Source organism: Piliocolobus tephrosceles, chromosome 5 (genome assembly GCF_002776525.5).
Source record: "Piliocolobus tephrosceles isolate RC106 chromosome 5, ASM277652v3, whole genome shotgun sequence".
Lineage (NCBI taxonomy): Eukaryota > Metazoa > Chordata > Mammalia > Primates > Cercopithecidae > Piliocolobus > Piliocolobus tephrosceles.
Genome location: NC_045438.1, coordinates 86,933,920 through 86,953,395, shown reverse-complemented (window position 1 = coordinate 86,953,395; position 19,476 = coordinate 86,933,920). Strand labels below are relative to the sequence as shown.

The following is a 19,476-nucleotide window of genomic DNA, read 5'->3' as shown; positions in this document are numbered from 1 at the left end:
TTACCCGGGAGGCGGAGCTTGCAGTGAGCTGAGATCTGGCCACTGCACTCCAGCTCGGGCGACAGAGCAAGACTCCGTCTCAAAAAAAAAAAAAAAAAAAAAGAAGCTCCTCTGCCCGGCCTTTCTTCACTCCTCCTGTCTGCCCCTCAGCTCGCTCATCTTTCTTCCCGTCCCCTCTCTCTTCCCTCTTTGGTTCTTTGAAGTGAAGAGCTCGTTCAACCACAAACCCAACACAATCCATAACATTTCTCTTGTAGAAAAACCCGTGTCTCGAACGAGGCGAGACCCAGCGAGTACCCACGCGCGGGGTGAAACCCTCCAATTCCTTCCTCTCGCCTCCGAACGAGCAGCGCACCAGCAGACGAACTGCCCGCGCCCAGGCTCCCTGGTCCTGCCGGGATGCGGCCGGTGCCCGCTCGCCGCCGGGAACAACCTCCCCACTCTTCCTGCTGTGAGCGGGTGCCAGCCGACAGCCGCGCCAGGGCCTCTCCGGGTGCCAGGGTCGGATCGGGTGACGAGTCGCGCGCGAGGTTTGCCTCTGGCAGCCAAGCCGGCCTCCCGGCTGAAGAAGGACACGCCCCAGCCCTGACCCACGCCCCGCCCCTCTGGCCAGCGCGCAGAGCCCCGGCCCTAGCTGCTCGCCCCTACTCGCCGGCATTCGCCCCGCTCGCCCGCTTTTGCACTCAGTTCACGCGCCACAGCTATGTGTCCCCGAGCCGCGCCGGCGCCCGCGACGCTACTCCTCGCCGTCGGCGCGCTGCTGTGGTCTGCGGCCGGCGCCTGGGAGCTCACGATTCTGCACACCAACGACGTGCACAGCCGGCTGGAGCAGACCAGCGAGGACTCCAGCAAGTGCGTCAACGCCAGCCGCTGCATGGGTGGTGTGGCTCGGCTCTTCACCAAGGTGCAGCAGATCCGACGCGCTGAACCCAACGTGCTGCTGCTGGACGCCGGCGACCAGTACCAGGGCACCATCTGGTTCACCGTGTACAAGGGTGCCGAGGTGGCGCACTTCATGAATGCCCTGCGCTACGATGCCATGGTAAGACCCGAGCCCGCGTCCGGGGTAATAGTCCCGGACTGAGAGAGGAGCCGGGCTAGAGAAGCAGCGGATGGCAGAGTGTGGCAAGCCTAGGACCAGGGCGCAGAGAGATGTGGGGATAAAGTGAGACTCCGGCCAGTGTGCCAGCTGGATGCATAGAAGTCCCTTGGACGATTCTTCTTAAACGGATGTTATTGTGCCCCCACTATGAGATGGGAATATTTAGAGGAGCAGGACCCTCTCCTGCCTGCGAGGGTCTTCAGGTGGGGTGCGTAGAAGCGCTGACAGTTATCCAGTGCTAGGGACCGAATCAGGTCCCTCACGCAGCTCTCATTTACTGCTAGGTCTTTCAAAGAATGCTTTATCTCAATCTAGATCTTTCGAAAAATGCTTTATCTCAATCTTATTGAAAAGGAAACACCGTCAAAGAAGCTGAATACATTATCAGGCACCATCCCCCCAAAAAGGGAGACGTGATAAGAATGGACACCAGATCCCTTTGACCCTGGAGCTTGAGCATAATTAAGCTCACAGCTTTGGGGTAGATTCTCTGTTTGACTACCTTCTATGTGACCTTGAGCAAGTTATTTACTCTTTCTTGCCTCAGTTCTATCCTCTATAAAAATAAGGATCATAATTGTACATAGTACACATAGTGTGGTCTCTATATTATTACCAGACACATAGTGTGGTGTCTATAAATGTTATTATTACCAGACATGATAATATAGGGTTAAGAAAAGGAAAGAAAGAAAAAAGAAATAATAGAAAGAAACTTCAGAGAGAGCCAAAATGTGGAAACACTTGGGTTTCAAAGGATTTCAATAAAGTAGGTTTGGCAGCAGAGATTTAGGAAGAGTCCAGCTTCAGAGATAATGGGCTTAACTTAAAACATGTGTAAAAATTTAGTTCAAAGTCCCCAGTGTTCTGCTAAAGGTAATGCCTTTTTTGTTGCACTAAATTCTAGAAAAGGAGCAGAGGGGGTTGCACAGTAATAAATAAGTACAACCAAGATGTATATATGGTGGTTAAAAAAAAAAAAATCAAACAACCACCCAAATTTAATGCTGTGTAAAAGCCTTGAGTAAAGGGATTCAGCAAGACTGTGGAGAAACTTGGGAGAAGAAAACTTAAGAGCTTTGGAAGAGGAATAACAGAGAAATCTCCAGAGAAAGGTCCAGAGAAATCTGTGAAGTCCACAAGCGTGGAAGGGAAAGGGAAGTGTGATCAGGCTGGGATACAGAAGGCTAACAGTACACTTCATATGAGAAGAGCTTAGAGGTCAGGAGAACACAATGCTGAGGGGTTTGTTTGGTTTTATTTTCCCCTCTGGAAGCTTGGAGAAACGAGGACAGGAAAAGATGATAAGAGGGCATCACTGTATGGTTTTAAAGGTCCCTCCCCCACCTGCCACAACCAGAAAGCTCATTTTTATGAGATGAGAGAAGGGGAGAAAGCTCCCTCCATTCTGATGCTTCTGACCTTATCAGGGACACTCAGCAGCAGAAATTCCCGCTGATCCTTCAGCCTTCAGAGTTCATGAGGTGGGGCTCACCCGCATCTGGATTTGAACAAGAATTGTGGGTTTCAAGAACTCTGTGGTCTCTTAAGCATTGGTATTCCACAGCTACACTTCCCTGATACTTTGCACTCAGTAATGACAAAATAAATATTTATAGAATTGAATTTTTGCTACCCTGTGTCTCCACTTCCTCCCAGAAGGGCAGAATAAACTTACATGTGTTTGTTTTATTTTGCACATAAACCACGGCTTTGTAGACTTTACTTTTTGTGACACTCTTTTCTCCACAATTGTGTGAACCCTTTTCAGTGGAAAAAAAAGAATGAGGAATTTCTAGTTTTCCCTAATAATATTTCCCTCTTGTAAGTCCAGTTGAGCTCCTAGTATTAATCATGGTATCAAATGTTTATGACAGGACATCTACGTGAGGCCTGAATAAACTGCTGTAAGTTACAGCCTATCTCTTCTGTGGATGTTCAAAATCCTTTTTGTTGCATGAAATTACTTTCTTTCAAATTTTGCTCAAGATAATTGAATTGGGTTCTGAGGAAAAATAGGCTACTGACATAATGTTGGCAGGGGGTTAAGATTGGGAGCAGATCAAATGGCAAGGTTAGATGGCTGTGTCCTCAGGACTTACCCTATGCAGTTTAGGGGTTTGTCAGACATGATTTGACCGGCACAAAATCCTAGTTCTGTAGTGCTAAAGCATGTGCTAAAGCTCTGCTGTACTCCTGTATTGCACAGATGTTTCACTGTCCATTGTTTATATTATACTAACCCTCAGAGAATTTATTGCTATTGTGGTATAAACGTTCCTCCACCATAACCACTCACCGCATATTGATTCCTAGGACACTGGGGATTCAAATCAGGGTGGAAACCAGTCGTGGAGGGGCATCTCCAGTTTCCTGGAGACTGGACCTAGTTCAAAGGAGCCACATAAAAGGACTGAAGCATATGGAGGACAGAGAGGAATTTCCTAGAATCCAGCTAAAACACAGGAGTCCCCTCGAGCAGGAACTTCCAAGGAGGTGTACACTCTCTAGAACTACTGGAGTAATCCTGATTGCTGTAGAGGCCCCAGGGCAATCCTGGAGACCCCCTGGACCCACTACTAGGCAGAAAACTGGGAGGAGGATGGCAAAACTCGCCAGTTAGTGTAGCTGTCTCAGTGAAAGGACTGTTGTCCCCTGAGGCACGAGGAAGACAGCGTGGAAGCACTGACAGTATGCGCTTGGCCTGGTTACTTTCTCTGAACTTCATGTTCCTTAGCTGTAAAATAGCAGTGATAACCCCCAACTTGCAGAGGTTTGTGAGGAATGCATGAGATAACCCCTGCTGATGTATATTAATAGTAAGTGCTCACTGAAAGTTAGTTTCATGTGCCCTGGATGGGGAGGAGGGGAATTGTGAGGAAGGGAAGGTTTGGGTTGTGCATCAGCTTATCTGCTTCTCACAGCCTGGCAGTCTACCGCCTGCCTCTCCTCCACAATCTTACCTAAGTATCATTGCCTAAACTATTTTTGTTATATTTACTCATTGAGCAGACTTATGAAATCTCCCCACAGCACAAAACTGAAGGTATCCACCTGCAGAGGTGAGATTCTCACCATCAAGACAGGCTGTGGGGAAGGTAGCTTTGAGCAGGTCCCTAGGGTCCCCTAGAAGTGTGCCTTTTCTCCACTTGGCTCCGCTTCTGCGGCCCTGGCTGCTGAACCCACTTCCTGCTCATAAGACTGCAGCCTTAACCCTAGCCAATTGCTCCTAAATGGGGGAGGCAACAGCCAGGGTGGGAACCGTGGCCCCTGCCTTGAACTCACCCAGGGGACAGGTTAGTCAGATAGAATGGCCCTTTGTTCGCTACCCTCCACCTCCCACATAGACAACGTTCTAATGTGTTTGACGACTGCATATAGTTTTGTTTCTACATGCGCTTGCAAAACCTTTATGTGCTTATATTTTATAATTGCATACCTAGTCCTGTTATTTAAAACTTTCTGTTTCTTACTTTTGTCCTGAACTTGCTGTTTTTATGATTTGTCCATGTTACCCTAGATGCACTTGTACCTACACACCACTGTGAATTGTGCTCTGTGTATTTTACCCACCTCCACGTATTTTACCCATCTGCTCCCTGGCTGATGGGTTTGGAGATGGCGCCTAACACCCTGCCTCCACAAATAATGCTGCTCCAAATATCTTCCTGGGTGGTCTCACCAGAGGATTTCTACCCAGGAGCACAGTTGCTGGCCACAGGGCATACTTTGAGTACTACCGGACTGCTTTCCTCAATGACTGGTACCCTCCATTCTCTTCCTCCTACTCCCATTCCCAAACAGGACATGTAAACTTCCATATTTTTCCTATATGTCATGGCAGTATCCAGCTTTATTGTAAGTGTAAAATACACATTGCTGCTTTATTATGTACTTTTCTAATAACTAGTGAGTTTGGACCTTTTTAAATATGTTTGTTAACTGTTTAAGTTTCTTCTTCTCTAATTGCTTATTCGTATTCTTTGGTATTTTTTAAATTGGGTTGGTTTTATATTTTTTGACTTTCAGGAGTTACAGGTTTTGATCCATGATCAATTTTCGAGATTGCAAACGTATTATGATGATGTTAGGTCTATTAATTTTGTCCATGGTGTCTTTCATTGAACAGAAATTCTTCATTTGTTGTAACTGAATTAATCTTTTTTTCCTTGTGATTTGTGTTTTGAAAGTTCGCCTAATAGTTTGCTAATTTAAAGCTTATCACCTTTAACCCTTCTCACTGGAAATTCAGAGATCATTACGATTCTTTCTGCCTTTTAAGAGATAAATCTACAATCTGTGGCTATGCAATTCACTTCTCAGCATCACCAGTTCCTCATCTATACAATAGAAGTTTGAACCAGCTTGCTTCTGAGGTCCCATACATATCTGAACAACTGGAGCCCTACAGTGAAATGTTTTGATTCAGTGAAGGGACAGGAGGATGGGGCAAAGGTGTAGAGGCAGGAATCTACACAATGGACCAGGTCAGACCACAGTAAGGTAGCAGGAATCATGGCAGAAGATATTGTGTAAACTCTAACGACCACCTGAGAAGTTTGAGCTGTGTTGCCATGGGCAACCATGTGGTTTCTGAGTAGAAGACAACTGTGGTATAATAAAAAATAAATATTTGGTCCTTGTCCCCAGTACCTGTCACAGAGCTCCTAAAACCCTAGAAATTTCCTAAGTAATAGAAACGTCCTTTGTGATTCATAATAACCCCATGATAATATTTGGGTTTATACTCCTGCAGATTTAGGGTGAGGTCCCTAGATAGCTTCAAGATGGAGCCAGTCACCAGCAAGTCTAAGGGATTAGGGGATCAAATAGTTGGAACTTTCAGTCCCAGCCACCAAAGTCCAGGAAAGGAGGGTGGGACTGGAGATTCAGCTCTACAAAACTCTTGAACAAGATGTGAGGAGCTTTTTGGTTGCTGAGCACGTGGAGGTTCCTGGAGGGTGCACACCCAGGGAGGGCATGAAAGCTCCACGTTGCCCCCACACCTTGGTCTATCCATTATCCATTCCTCACTTGGCTGTTCATCTATATCCTTTGTAGTAGCCTTTATAATAAACTAATGAGTGAGTTCTGTGAAATGTCCTAGCAAGTTAATTGAAGCCACGGAGGGAGTAATGGAAATCTCTGATTTATAGCCATTCAGCCGGAAGCACAACCTCAGGCTTGTGATCAGCCTGAAGTCAGGACAGTCTTGTAGAACTGAGCCCTTAACCTATGGGATCTGACAGTGTCTTGAGATAGTATCAGAATTGAATTCAATTATAGGACACTCAGTTTGTGTTTTCTGGAGAACTGCTTGGTGTGTGGGGGAAATCCCACACACATCTGGTCACAGAAGTGTTCTGTGTTAAGTGTGACAGTAGAGACAAAAAGCAGTTTGTGTGTGTGTGTGTGTGTGTGTGTGTATGTGCTTTTGCATGCTAATGAGATGATCAATGGCTGGGGACCCCTAGATAGCTTCAGGAAGGGAGCTGGTCACCAGAAAGACTAATTTATGACTAGAGGGTTAGAACTTTCAGCCCTGCCTCCGCCACCTCTAGAGAGGGGAGATGGGCTAGAGATTGAGTTCAGTCTCCAATGGTAAATGAATTAATCAATCATGCCTTCATGATAAACTTTCATGAAGACCCCTAAACAACCAGATTCAGAGAGCTTCCAAGTTGGTGAACATATTGAGGTGCTGGGAAGGTGGTGCGCACGAGTGGGCATGGAAGCTCCACCCATCCACTCCCATGCCTTGCCCTGTACATCTCTTCACTTGCTTGTTCCCTAGTCGTATGCTTTGTAATAAGCCAGTAATGGTGAGTAAAGTGCTTTCCAAGTTCTGTGAATTGTTCTAGCCAATTATCAATCCTAAGGATAGGGTCACGGCAACCTCCAATTTATAACTAGTTGGTTGGGAATACAGGTGGCCCAGGACTCTCAACTGGTGTCTGAAGTGGGGGCAGTCTTGTGCATTTGAGCCTTCTCACTTGTGGGATCTGATGCTAAGTCCAGGTAGAGAGTGTCAGAATTCATTTGAATTGTTGGACACCAAGTTGGTGTTCACATAGAACTAGGGAATTGATTGATGTGAGGAAAAACCCTCCCAGCTACATAGGCAAATCACAGTTTTGGAAGGTGAGTAGAAATGGATGGGTGGGAGAAGACAGGAGAGAAGAGGGTGAGGAAAGAGGCCAGGCAGCAGTCCAAGTATGAGATGATAACGCCTAAACTCTGGTGACTGGGGAGGCCAAATCCACAGGAACCAGTTGCAAAAGGCAGGCTATCTGGTAGGTATAAGGCTAAGAGAGTAAACGTGGGGGGTGAGACTGGGATCAAGTCCCCTTCCTACCACTTAGAATCTATGGACTGGGAGCAGGTTATTTAATCTCATGAAGCCTCCATTTCCACATGTGTGAGGTATGTGATTGATGTCTCCACACCTAGGGTGCTGTGGGGTTTAGAAGAGATAGTAGTGCATATAATGTGCTTAGCACAGGGCCAGTCCACAGTAAATGCTGGCTGTACTCGCCTTCTCTTGGCAGGGGTGGCTCAAGAGGGGGTGTAATCAAAAGATGATTACGAGGGTTCAAGCACGAGGCAATGGGAGAGTCAGCAGGTTTTAATGCTCCTACACAGGGGCTGGATTCTTCTACTTCAGCTTGCCGCTGACAGCTGAGGCTTGCTATCGCAAGCCCTGAAATGCAATCTGAAGACTTTTCCTGGACTTACTGGGCACCACTGGACTGTATAAGGCTTCAGCAGACAGGAGCAGTGGAAAGAGATTTGTATGGGACATCAGAATACCCAGGTTTTACTTCTTGGCTCTTCTACTTATTAGCTGTGTGAGTTTGGCAGTGGTTTCCTTATCTATAAAATGGGGGAATTGGAGAGGGTGGTCTATCACATGTTACTTCTCAGCACCTCAGCTCCTCCCCACCCCTCTCTCTTGCTTCTAATCTGCCCACATTACTTGGTTGTCTCTGGACAAGTCTAAGTTTGCATGACAACTCTCTAATTTCTCCTTCACAGTTATTTATTTCTATTTATTGGCAGCTATTTCCTTGTGGAGAGATAGCATAGGTCTTTCAGGTGCTTCCAGTTGGCCACCGTTTTACAGGTGAAGAGGTTTCCAGGATGCTCACGGGATGTTACTCTGGTAGTAACAGAAATGATGGCCTGGGGAATGGGAGGAGCATGAGCCCAGTTTTGAGCCTGAGTCTTCGGGGCTCATTTATTCATTCAGTTCGCAAATCTTCATTCAGCATTACCACATGCCAGGCTCTCTGCTAAGTGCTGAGGATAGCAGTCTGGACCTGCTAGGGTGAAAATTACTGTTCAGAAAATAGCAGAGTGGGTAATGGCCATTCAAGTTCCTCTTAACCACATAGAGGGGCTGGGTAAGATCTATAAAGGAGAGAGGTTAAACAGAGAAAAGCAAAAGTGACTGAAATTCTAACACCCATGCATGGGGATTCTTGAGCTAAAGATCTGGTCTATAGAAGAAGACACATCAGACCCTCATATTTAGCATCAATGCCTAAATCAGCAGTGAGCATGTTTCTTCTCCTCCCCTAAAAACTTGTCTCTAAGGAGAGAGACAAGTGCTTACAAGGACTCTCATGTTAAAGGAAACTGTCAGAATTACTTTATCTTTGATCAGGAAGCCTTTCTTGGGAAAGACAAATTAGCAATACTAGTTTGGGAAGCTTGCAAGAGAGATCCTGTTTGCAATGACACTTTTAAAAAGGCAACAACAACAACAAAAGTAATTATTCCTAAAGCTCAGGTGTCAGAAATTGTGAATGTCTAGGGGGTTGTGGATCCCCAAGCCTTAGAGACAGGAACAGCCCCACTCCCATCCTGGGGATGTGGCCTCAGGCCTCTGCTTCCTCTTTTCCAGCCTAAACTCCAGAGCAGAGAGGGGCTGGATGACCAGCCTCAGGCAGGGGAGGGAGGAAGCAAAGGTAGTTTCTCAGCTCATCTTGTCCTTGTACTATTAATAGCATTTGTTGTTTTCTTAACTGAAAATTGGAGAGAACCAAATCAATCAACATCATATTGGCAGCTTTCTGTACATCACTCACAAATACATCTGAATGCTCTGTACTCTCCAGTGTTTATTTTCCTCAGTCATATAACCAGAATTTGAATATTCTTTTGACACTTCTTTTCCCTCACTTGAATAATTAGTCCTATATATAATCCAAATATTAGCTGGAGCCCTCTAGCCCCTCAGAGATATAGTTGAACCTTCCTGGACCTCAATTAGTTGGGCAGTTAATTCTGAATGTTGATGTGCCTATTTTGCATGTATGGAGAGTTTATACATCCCCCCCTCCCCATACAAGTAGAGTGCTGTCTATTCGGTACTTGTTTATTCATGCATTCTTTCAACAACCAAACCTAGGTGCAGCTGGGTTGAGCCCCAGGGTGTTTCCTGCCATTCAGTGGGATGCCGCATTCACCTGCTGTGGCCAACATTCCCTGACCCAGGACTGCAGGGATGGAAGCCAATCCAATAGCAGAAGTGAGCAACAATGCCAGAAACCTATCAACCAAACCAAATGTAATTTGTAATCCTCCCTGTATGATGCTGGTGATTGGCAACTGAGCCCCGTCGTATAATAAATCAGGCTGTCTTTCATTAAAAAAAAGAGAGAGAGAGAGAGTCCCCCAGTGTTGCCTAGGCTGGTCTCAAACTCCTGGGCTCAAGTGATCATCCCTTCTCAGCCTCCCAAAACGCTGGGATTACAGGCGTGAGCCACCATGCCTAGCTCAGGCTGTCTCTTTAGCTCTTCAATTATAGGGCTTCCTGCAACTTCAGCCCTTAACAAATGAGCTAGTGTGTAAGTGACTAGCTAAATAAATGTGCTGCACACCTCTGACAAATGGCTTTTTGACATTATTAAAATGTATTTATGTGGATTAAAAAACATTCTTTTCTTCTGCATCATGCATCCTGCACTGCTTTCACAGAAACTCCCCTTTCCTTTGTTTTACCGTCTAACATTTCCTTGTTTCAGCCTCTTGTCATCACTCGGAACATTTTTACTGCCTCATCCCTCTAGTTTCCATTCCCTAGCCTAGCCCAGCCCAGTATTTTTTACTCCCAAATACCTGGAATTTTGCCTGATGTTTAAAGCCAAAACCAAATGAAAATGTGACGAACCAAAGGAGATTTTATTCTTCTGTGACTCAAAATCCTGTTGTTATTGTTAAATGAACCCTGTGGGATACAGTCTGGTATTTTTAACACCTTCTGGGGGTATTTGTCAACATTTACATTTGATGTGGATAGCTTATAAAAGTCTAGTGGCTTTGGGTAAACCGTGTTCACTAAGAATAAGACCCAGAAGGTCATATGAATCAAAGATCGAAGAATGAAGATATTCTGAATCCAAGTTTCTTGTTTTGATTATTAAAAATACCTTGCAATTAGTTAGGCATGAGAGAAAGTTTGTGTATAAAGTCTGGCTTGTAATTCACATGAATTCTCTATACAAGCCAAAAACTACCTTCCCTTTGGGGATATATGATGACCTTATTTGGAAATTACTTCAGGTAATTATGAAGTAATAATATCTCTATTCATATGCTAAAAAGAATTCAAAATAACATTCAATTATCATCTCTTGGAAACTAAATTAAATGGGTACTCACCCAAGTTGAAATGCAAACAAATGCATGATATCATTATGTGACTCTCCCCTACCCCTTACCCTGTCCATGGCAGATGCTAAGAAAAACTTGGCCCTAAGAAGAGAGAAGTCAGTTGATTTAGTCAGCCTTTCCCACTGTGTTTGGACTGAGCCTCAGGATCCTCCTTATCCCCATACTGCAAGGAGTTACTGTCAATCAACTACAGATGGCACTCAAGATAAAATTATTTTCCAGGCTGAGGCAAGTGGATCACAAGGTCAGGAGATTGAGACCATCCTGGCTAACATGGTGAAACTCCATCTCTACCAAAAATACAAAAAATTAGCAGGGCGTGGTGGCAGGCCCCTGTAGTCCCAGCTGCTGGGGAGGCTGAGGCAGGAGAATGGCGTGAACCCGGGAGGCGGAGCTTGCAGTGAGCCAAGATTGCGCCACTGCACTCCAGTCTGGGCGACAGAGCAAGATTTCGTCTCAAAAAAAAAAAAAAAAAAAAAAAAAATTATTTTCCATCCTTGTACTAATAATAAGCATGGAATCTGTTTATTGGTTTTTTCACAACAGTAAAATATATCTTTAGCAAGTAACAAATGGTACAGGTAATACTTTTAAATAAAGAGGGAAGAATCCTTCTGACTTTTCTCTTTATCACATTTCACCCACACACAGTGTGGATGGAATCTGCAACTGAATTTAGCAGCCACACTGAAACTCCGCTGCCTGACCACACTGTCCTGAGGCCATGTGCCAACTTCTATGTTTTTTTCCCAAAGCTCTTCCAAGGAAGAGCTGCCACTTCTCCATTTACTCTTTTCACCTGTAAATGAATGCTCCTGTTGGTATTGAGTAAATAGGTGAATGAAAGAAATAATGAGAACACTCCTGGGGTGAGAGCAAGAGGAATGAAAACACACGGTGTGAGAGCAGGTCAGAGATGTTGGCTAACACTGGAACCAGGGTGGAGGCCTCAGACTTGATCCTGGCCTGCAGGACCTTGGTCTACATTGTCTGCAGGAGGAAACACAGAGGTCAGTGGACATCCAGCAGTCTTCCATGAAGGCCTCTTATTATTCTGGAGCAGTTTATTTTTATAGAGAAATCTCCCACTTCCTGATCTCCCCAGTTAGAATTGATTGATCAAAGCAGTCCCTCTCCCTGTTATTAAATAATTAAATAATATACGTTAATTGATCCCTATAACCATTTAAAATGTATCTAACACAGGAGAAATCTTTGGTAAATATTTACTGAATGAATGAACAAATAAATAATTGGGGGAAGGGGGAAAGAGACAGAGTTAAATCCTGAGGCTGGAGTTTTTGGTCCTTCAGCCCCTTGTCCAGTTGTCCCTGGCAGACCCATCCGTGTGACCTTGAATTCTGTACAAGTCTCATCATTTTCTACGTGTGTTGTAATGGAAAAAAAAAGGTTACAAAACACAGTCTTTCTGTCCTGGGGTACCAAAATAGTAAAGACTTCTGTTTTGAAAGCCTCTGACAAATGAACACAAGAGCCACAGTGAAAACTTTAGCAGGAAATTGAGCCACAAAAAGCAAGCAAGCCACAAAGCCCTGAAGGCTGAAAAAGCCTGACAGGCCAAGAGGCAGTTAGGTTGCACCTGAGACAGAGGCTGCTTTCTTAACTGGGAAATGAGTGTCTCCAGATATATACAGCTGTGAGGAGATCACCATGACCCAGCTCTGACGAGCCCCTGGTACAGCATCGTTGGTTAGTTTGCCTCAACCTGCAGCAGAATTTTGATTCCAAGAGTTAATAGTTAGTTAGGCTTTTTCCAAAGCCTACCCCCATTTCGGTCCCACCCAGCTTGAAACCAGGCAAAGTGGGTTAAGACGCTGGGAGATGGGAGGGGACAGGTGGGGTAGAGGCCTGGCACCCCTGTCTCTTCTCTTGTTTCAAGAGACGCTTTGTGGAGTTGTCTAGAGAGATTTGGGGGTAACTGCTTCTTCTGCCCCCAATCTCCCCTTAGCTCCGCACTCCTCCCTATCCTGCCAGGCCAACCACCAGCAGAGAAGGGCGCTTAGTTCCAGTGACGTTGTGCGTGAGACGCTTGGGAGGATGCGTATGGTTCCTGTTGGAAATGCACGGAGGAATAGTGAAACACCAGAAGCCCCATCCTCTCTCCTGCCCATGCCCTCATGCCCAGCCAGCTGAAAATTCCTGGGGCTTCCACTCCTGCACTGTCCCCTCAGTGTCACCTCCCCACCACATTCCCACTGTCCCACTTGCCACGTCACCTCACCCCTGCGGGAGAGGTGTCTTCCTGTCAGTCTCTTGACCACCAGGCTCACACAGCTCCCGTCCATTCACTGCAGGCCGCCAGACTGAGCTTTCCAAGCACCCCCGACTGCGTCCAGCCCTACTTTCTCTTCAAGGCTTCCCACTTCCCTCAAAATGAGAGCCCTGACTCCTTGGACACCATGCAGACCCTCCCTAATCTCCCAGAGATGCTCTTAGCTGCATCATTTTTTTTTTTTTCTGCCAGATTTTCAGGTGCCCTCAGTTCCAGGAGCACCAAATCAGCCGGATGCCATGAGCTGCTTATGACACAGTTCAAGGTGTGACATCTTTGAGGTCTCTCCATAACACCTCTACTGCAGACGTCTGTCTCTGGTGTATCACCTGTACCTTGCACACACATCTCTAACCATCTGTCCACTGTGGCTGTCTGTTTACACATCAGATTGACTCTATGTTCTCTGTGACACCAGGTGAGCTCTGGCACCAGTACCCAGCAGATGTTTACTGAATGATTAATAAAACTACTCACTCTACCTGCTTCTTTTAAATGGGCTCCATTTTGGTATGATTTGGTGTGTGAACCATTAAAACTTTTCGGAAGTCAGGATTTGAAACAAACTTGGTAAAAAGTAGTTAAGCAATGTCTTCGTTGTAAAGTGAGCGAAACCAAATTGCTTGGAAACAGGTTAAAGCATAGCCAAACAGCTTCACAATTCACAGCCTAGCACTCCAGTAGCCCTCTCTGGACAATTGCCCAGGTTTTCTTGTTTTCATTTCTGTGTTTTAATTTATAAGTTACCTTTATATTTCTACTAATATCTTACTGGCACTTGTTTGTGAATGAAACAATTTTTTTGAGGGTTTGCTAATTGTTCTGTGTGAGTGTGGAAAGTTTCTTTCATGTAAGACCATCAATTCTTTTTTAAAAAATAGTGTTTTAGGCTTTCTTCTACATAAAGAAAGTGGTGGGGGTGAGAAGCTGGGGGTGGGCCAGATGCTCACATTATGTTTCTATGATTTTGCTGTTGGAGATACTGAAGATCACTTCACCGGGCTTTGCTCTCTTAAATTACAGAAAAGTGCATTTGGTGAAGTTTGATGTTTTTAGTAAACACGTACAAGATGTCATAGGGCTAGAATTAAGGAAGGTCTAGGGTTCATGAATGAATGAGCTCAATCTTAGTAATGAAATGTTTGGAAGGCAACAGAACAAGAGAGAAAGAGCATCAGAACATGATTTAGGTACCCCATACATTTATACAATAAAAAAAAGATATGACTTAGGGTCATGGAAATTAAATACCTAAACTGATGGTTAAACAATAAGTGGCAAGTAACAGTTTAGCTACAAAAAATGTACAGGAACACATAAGGAAAGTTACATGGGAATGTTCAGAGAGGACCAAAGAAAGCAGCGTAAGATTATCTGCTCTGTTATGATCCCCTATATTTCACTGCTCTGTGTTCTTCTCTTAGGCAGTCTTTTCCTTAGATGTTTTCATGTTATTAATCAAAAATAACAGAAATGAATTAACTAGATCAATGTATTTACAAGATTTTTTGAGTGCCTGCAGTATACCTCAGTGTGGTGAGAACTTGGTGTACTGAGGTGAGTGGTATGATCCTGAAGAGTTTAGGAATCACTGAGTTCTCCTAAGTGCAATAGAAGAAAAACTGGTAGAAGGAAGTCAAGGTGGCAAATGAAAATACGAGTTTCTAAAGAAAATAAGTATTTACAAAGGAATTTGTCTGCATTAATTTCTGTGGAAAAGTTAGCTATGTATAGAAGAAAGAAACTTGTTAGTAATTCTTTCGTTCATTCATTTATTCATTCAACAGTGAATCCCTGCCGTGGTAGTACTAACTACTTGCACTGTGGTAGTGTGAGGGATACATTTGCTTTGCAAGTAGTTAGGAATTCTTTTTGTTTGTTTTTTGTTTTAGCGTTTTGTATGTGCTAGGCTTTATGCAAATGTGCAACCAAGCACAGAGGTTAAGAACTTTGGAATTAAACAGAAGTGGTTCTAGTCCCAGCTCCCACTTACAAATTGTGTGATCTGCAACAATTCATTTAACTTCTCTACATCTCAGATTTTCTCATCAGTAAAATGAGCGCAATAAGAGTACCACCCTCACAGCATGAAATCAGATTTTCTGTACTCTGTACATACTCACTTTCCATGATGCTGGCATGTGGCAAGTGCTGACTCAATGCTGGCTCATTTCCTTAACTGCTTTTATTTCATTCATTCACTGCCCTTCCAGAAAAAACTGCGGTTCTGAGATGTGCCCTGGGTCACTGCTGAGGAGTGGGAGGAGCCTGGGAGGGAGCTACCCCTGCCTTGTTTCCTCATACTTTATGGGGTAGGTATCAGGAATGAGGCTGGAGGGGAAGGCAAAACCAGATCCCTAAGAGTCCCATGGGCCCTGCTTAGGGTGTTTACTTCTATCACAAAGGCTGTGCCTCTGTAGAGATCTAAGGTGGAGATTGCCAAGGTCAGGTTTGCATTTGAGAAAGGTTTTTCTGGCAGCAATATAAAGAATGGTTTAGCGAAAGAAACAAGAATAGCTGGAAACCCAACTAGGAGGCTGTGGTAATCCAGGAGCACACTAAGGCAGCAACAATAGGTGAATGGAAACTGCAGCATTTAGGTAAGGGAGAGGGATGCCAGAGGAAGTGATGGTGAAGGAGAGGGGAGAGGGCAAGACTCCACCGCCCCAGGGTTTCTGGCTTTATTGACTGGGTATATGGTAGCATCTTGGGCCAAGACAGTGAGTCACAGGGAAGGGGCTTTGCGCCTGGTAAGCTTGGGGCACATTTGAGACATTGGGAGGAAATGACACATGGCAGTTGACATACAGATCTAGACGTCAGGAGAAAAGTCAGGGCTGGAGATTTTCAGTTTACAGTTGAAGGTATGAGTAGGAATGAGATCATTTACTCAGTCCATCCCACCACATTGAGCACCATGAATCAGGGACTCCTCTCCCCACGGGACAAGAGAGATGAAAAGCCAGTCAAAGTCACTACTGTCAAGGGGATTAGGCTCAAGTTAGGATGGAGAGGTGGAGAAGGCATCAAACAAATAAAGGAAAACTGTAACTTCAGCTATTGCCAAGTGCTGGGAATATAATGTTGCTGTTAAACTGCAAGGTGGCTAACAAGTTGGATAGTCTTTCTTGAAGAACTGTAGAAACATTCATTAAAAACAAAATAATTGAATAGTTAAGCCAGAGAGTTATCGTACTGTAACAAGGGAGACTTATTTCACCATAGGAAAAAATCATAACATTCTAAGAATAGAAGGAAAAAATAACAATTACCCAAGCCTGCAAGAACATGTAAGACCAGATCAGCTTTTAAGAGGAAAATTAATTACATAACAGGAAGAGGTAAAAATGGGTAGATCATCAGAGATGGGAGAAAAGGCAAATTTCAAAATTCTGAATTTAATAGGGGAGATAAGAATGTAGGACTGTAAAGACATTGTGCTGCTTTCTCTGCATAAACACATTCACATGAGGATGTATATACAACCCTTGGAGGCACAGGTACTCAGTGAATGCCTGTGTGCCAAAGAGGGGGACAGCACTGAGCAGGAGAGGTGGCAGGGCCTGGTGGCCCAGGAGCACTCATATAGTCAGGAGACTGATGTAAAAGAAAGACCCTGCTAATACGCCATTACAGAATGTGGAATGAGCAAGGAAGGAAGAGGGTGAGGCTGTAAGAGAGCGCACGGGGCCCTCGTTTAAATGGACGGGTCACCAGCCAGCACTTCATGCCTGTTCCTAGATGACCCACAAAGTGAAATGAAACCGGATGTGGTATTTAGAAAGTTTGAGATCTGCTGGTTTAAGTACTAAGTCAGCAAACCAGCCGTGGCAGCCAAAGCAGGTAGGTAGGGGGCCAGAGGAGATGGGTGTATCCAGGAGGCCAATGGAGGAAGGAGAGGAAGGTTTTCTGGGAAGCCACCTGACATGTCATGCTTTGTCGCTGGGGCCACTGCATGGACTCGCCCCAGTCCCCCCGCCCCAGCCCCCGACTCACTATGGGGAGCTGCACAGTGACAGACAATGGGTGGTTTTGCACCCAGCAGCCACTCTTCAACCAGTGAGGAATGGGAGAGAGCTAAGAAGGATTGCTTGTCACCATCCCTGCTCCTCCTGAAGTCCTGCACTGGGAACAGGTTCAGAACCTGCTGAAGATTGCCTAATCATTTCACCATGGAGTTCTTCCCCAAATGTGAAACTGCTAGGACTGGAGCAAATGGTGCCCAGAACTGACCAGAGGAGGAAGCTAGAGCCACACTGGAACATATGGAGACGCTAGCTCCTGCCTGCTGTTGAGGATCTTCATCTTCCCAGAAGAATTAGAGGACCGCAGGAGTGCTTGGGAAGAAGCAATTGTGGGAACCTAGGTGAATGATGACCAAGGAGATGAAATGAGGAAGGAGGCCTTTGGTTTCTGCCAAGTGTACCTTTCAGGTTGCCTTTTGCTAATGTCCTGCTGATGTTAATCATTCTCTCCAGCAGATCGCAGCTTGAATGATGGGGTCTAAAATGTGAGTTTATGAGAGAAACAACATGGAAAACTTGGGCCAAGGCTGGTAAATGTGAACATTGGAACCTGCCCCCGATCTGAGATGGTGGGACAGTGGACCCCTGGCCAGCTCTCTAGGTGTTGTGTATGCACATTGGCAAACCACCTTTCCTAGGTCGTGTGACACCTGGGTAGCAGTTCTCAACCAATATGATGATCTGAATGTCCCTGGGCCTGACCCAAGTGAGGAGGATACAAAATCATGGAATATGTCTCGTAAAGCTTAGTCAGTTTTGGGAGATACTGGGCTAATGTAATGTTTTTAAAGTATTCTCTCATTGAAAATTCCAAAGTACCTAATTCTTTTTCTCTTTTCCATTTTACCTAGGCATTGGGAAATCATGAATTTGATAATGGTGTAGAAGGACTGATTGAGCCACTCCTCAAAGAGGCCAAATTTCCAATTCTGAGTGCAAACATTAAAGCAAAGGGGCCACTAGCATCTCAAATATCAGGACTTTATTTGCCATATAAAGTTCTTCCTGTTGGTGATGAAGTTGTGGGAATCGTTGGATACACTTCCAAAGAAACCCCTTTTCTCTCAAATCCAGGTATTTTCTACTTTTATAGCACTCATTGCTTGAAAACAGATGCCCTAAATCACAGCTTGGCATTATATTTATGGACTGTAGATAAAAGTAGGAACAACTGGGTAAATAGTGTACTTAGAATAATACTGATAAAAGCAATCTGGTAAATTCTATGCTGTTGTTCCAAGGTACTTCTTAAAGAGATGTCCTCTTCTGCTCAGTGAACTTTGTTGACAAAAACAGTATCTTTGTCTAATTCAGTGCTTTCAAAATGGAAAGAGGAGACAATTTATAGCCAGTGCTAAACAGTACAGGTTCATTTACTAGAGAATGAGAGCCTCAAAACTCACTGCCCTTCTCCTGTGGAGCCATGAGCCCAGAGCTGGGGTTTTACCTCAATTTACCTTATCGCTCCTTTTCTAGGATGATTATTACATGTCTAGCTAACTCGCCTTTCTCACTTTTCATTATTTATCTCATTTTAATGACATTCTTGTATCTGACTTTCCCAGAAATATATATAGTAGTCTTATATATGTACATATGTAAGTGTACGTATATACATTTTTAGACATATATACACACATGTACATATATATATAATCTTAAGACATACACACACATACATATATGATACATACACATACACATAAGACACACACACACACACACATATATAATCTTAAGACCCTTCAAGAAACTATTTTGAGGCACTTTTATAAGAACACTTTTTGAAACACTTTGGCGATGAGCACAAAAATGGCATTTTCTTTAAATTATCCAAATTAAATGTCTTTCCATATTTGAAGAAAAAAAGGGAAACTAGGAGCTAGGGTTATCTAGAAACATGAGATTTCATTAAGAAATAACTGATAAAGGACATATAATTGACAATTCAAAAATATATATTTATTGTTGTTATTATAAAATAAGTCCAGGCCATTGGAAACAACAACAGAAAAGTTAGCTGTGTTTGCTGAGAGCAGCGAGCGGGTCCTGCAGCTGGCATAGAGGCAGAGATGGAGGCAGACATGGAGGCAGAGATGGAGGCAGAATGGAGCAGCTGGGGCTGGAGTGGTCAGTGAGAAGAGTGAGAGGACTTGCTAAAGAACCCCCCAACCCCACCCTGGGGTCACGTTCACTTGACCTCCTTGGTCCCCTTGAGAGCTGTGTAAAACATCCCTGGGGCACAGGACATTCCAGAAGTGAGGTCAGGATCACATGCTAGGATGCAGGCTTCATGAGGGTAGCAACCTCTGCTGTCTCACTATTGCCCAATGGACTGTGCACAATGCCTGGCATATGGTAAGTCCTCAGGAAGCATT

At 44.5% G+C, this 19,476-nt stretch overlaps 1 protein-coding gene across 1 annotated transcript in view; it reads left to right on the top strand.

Moving 5' to 3' along the window:
* The first annotated feature begins 639 nt into the window (after window positions 1-639).
* NT5E (5'-nucleotidase ecto) overlaps window positions 640-19,476 on the top strand; it is a 44,811-nt gene continuing 25,974 nt past the window's right edge. The window contains exons 1-2 of the mRNA XM_023205222.3: window positions 640-1,042; window positions 17,950-18,172. Coding sequence (XP_023060990.1) covers window positions 704-1,042; window positions 17,950-18,172 — 562 coding nt within the window. The 5' untranslated portion in view covers window positions 640-703. The remainder of the gene's footprint in view (window positions 1,043-17,949; window positions 18,173-19,476) is intronic.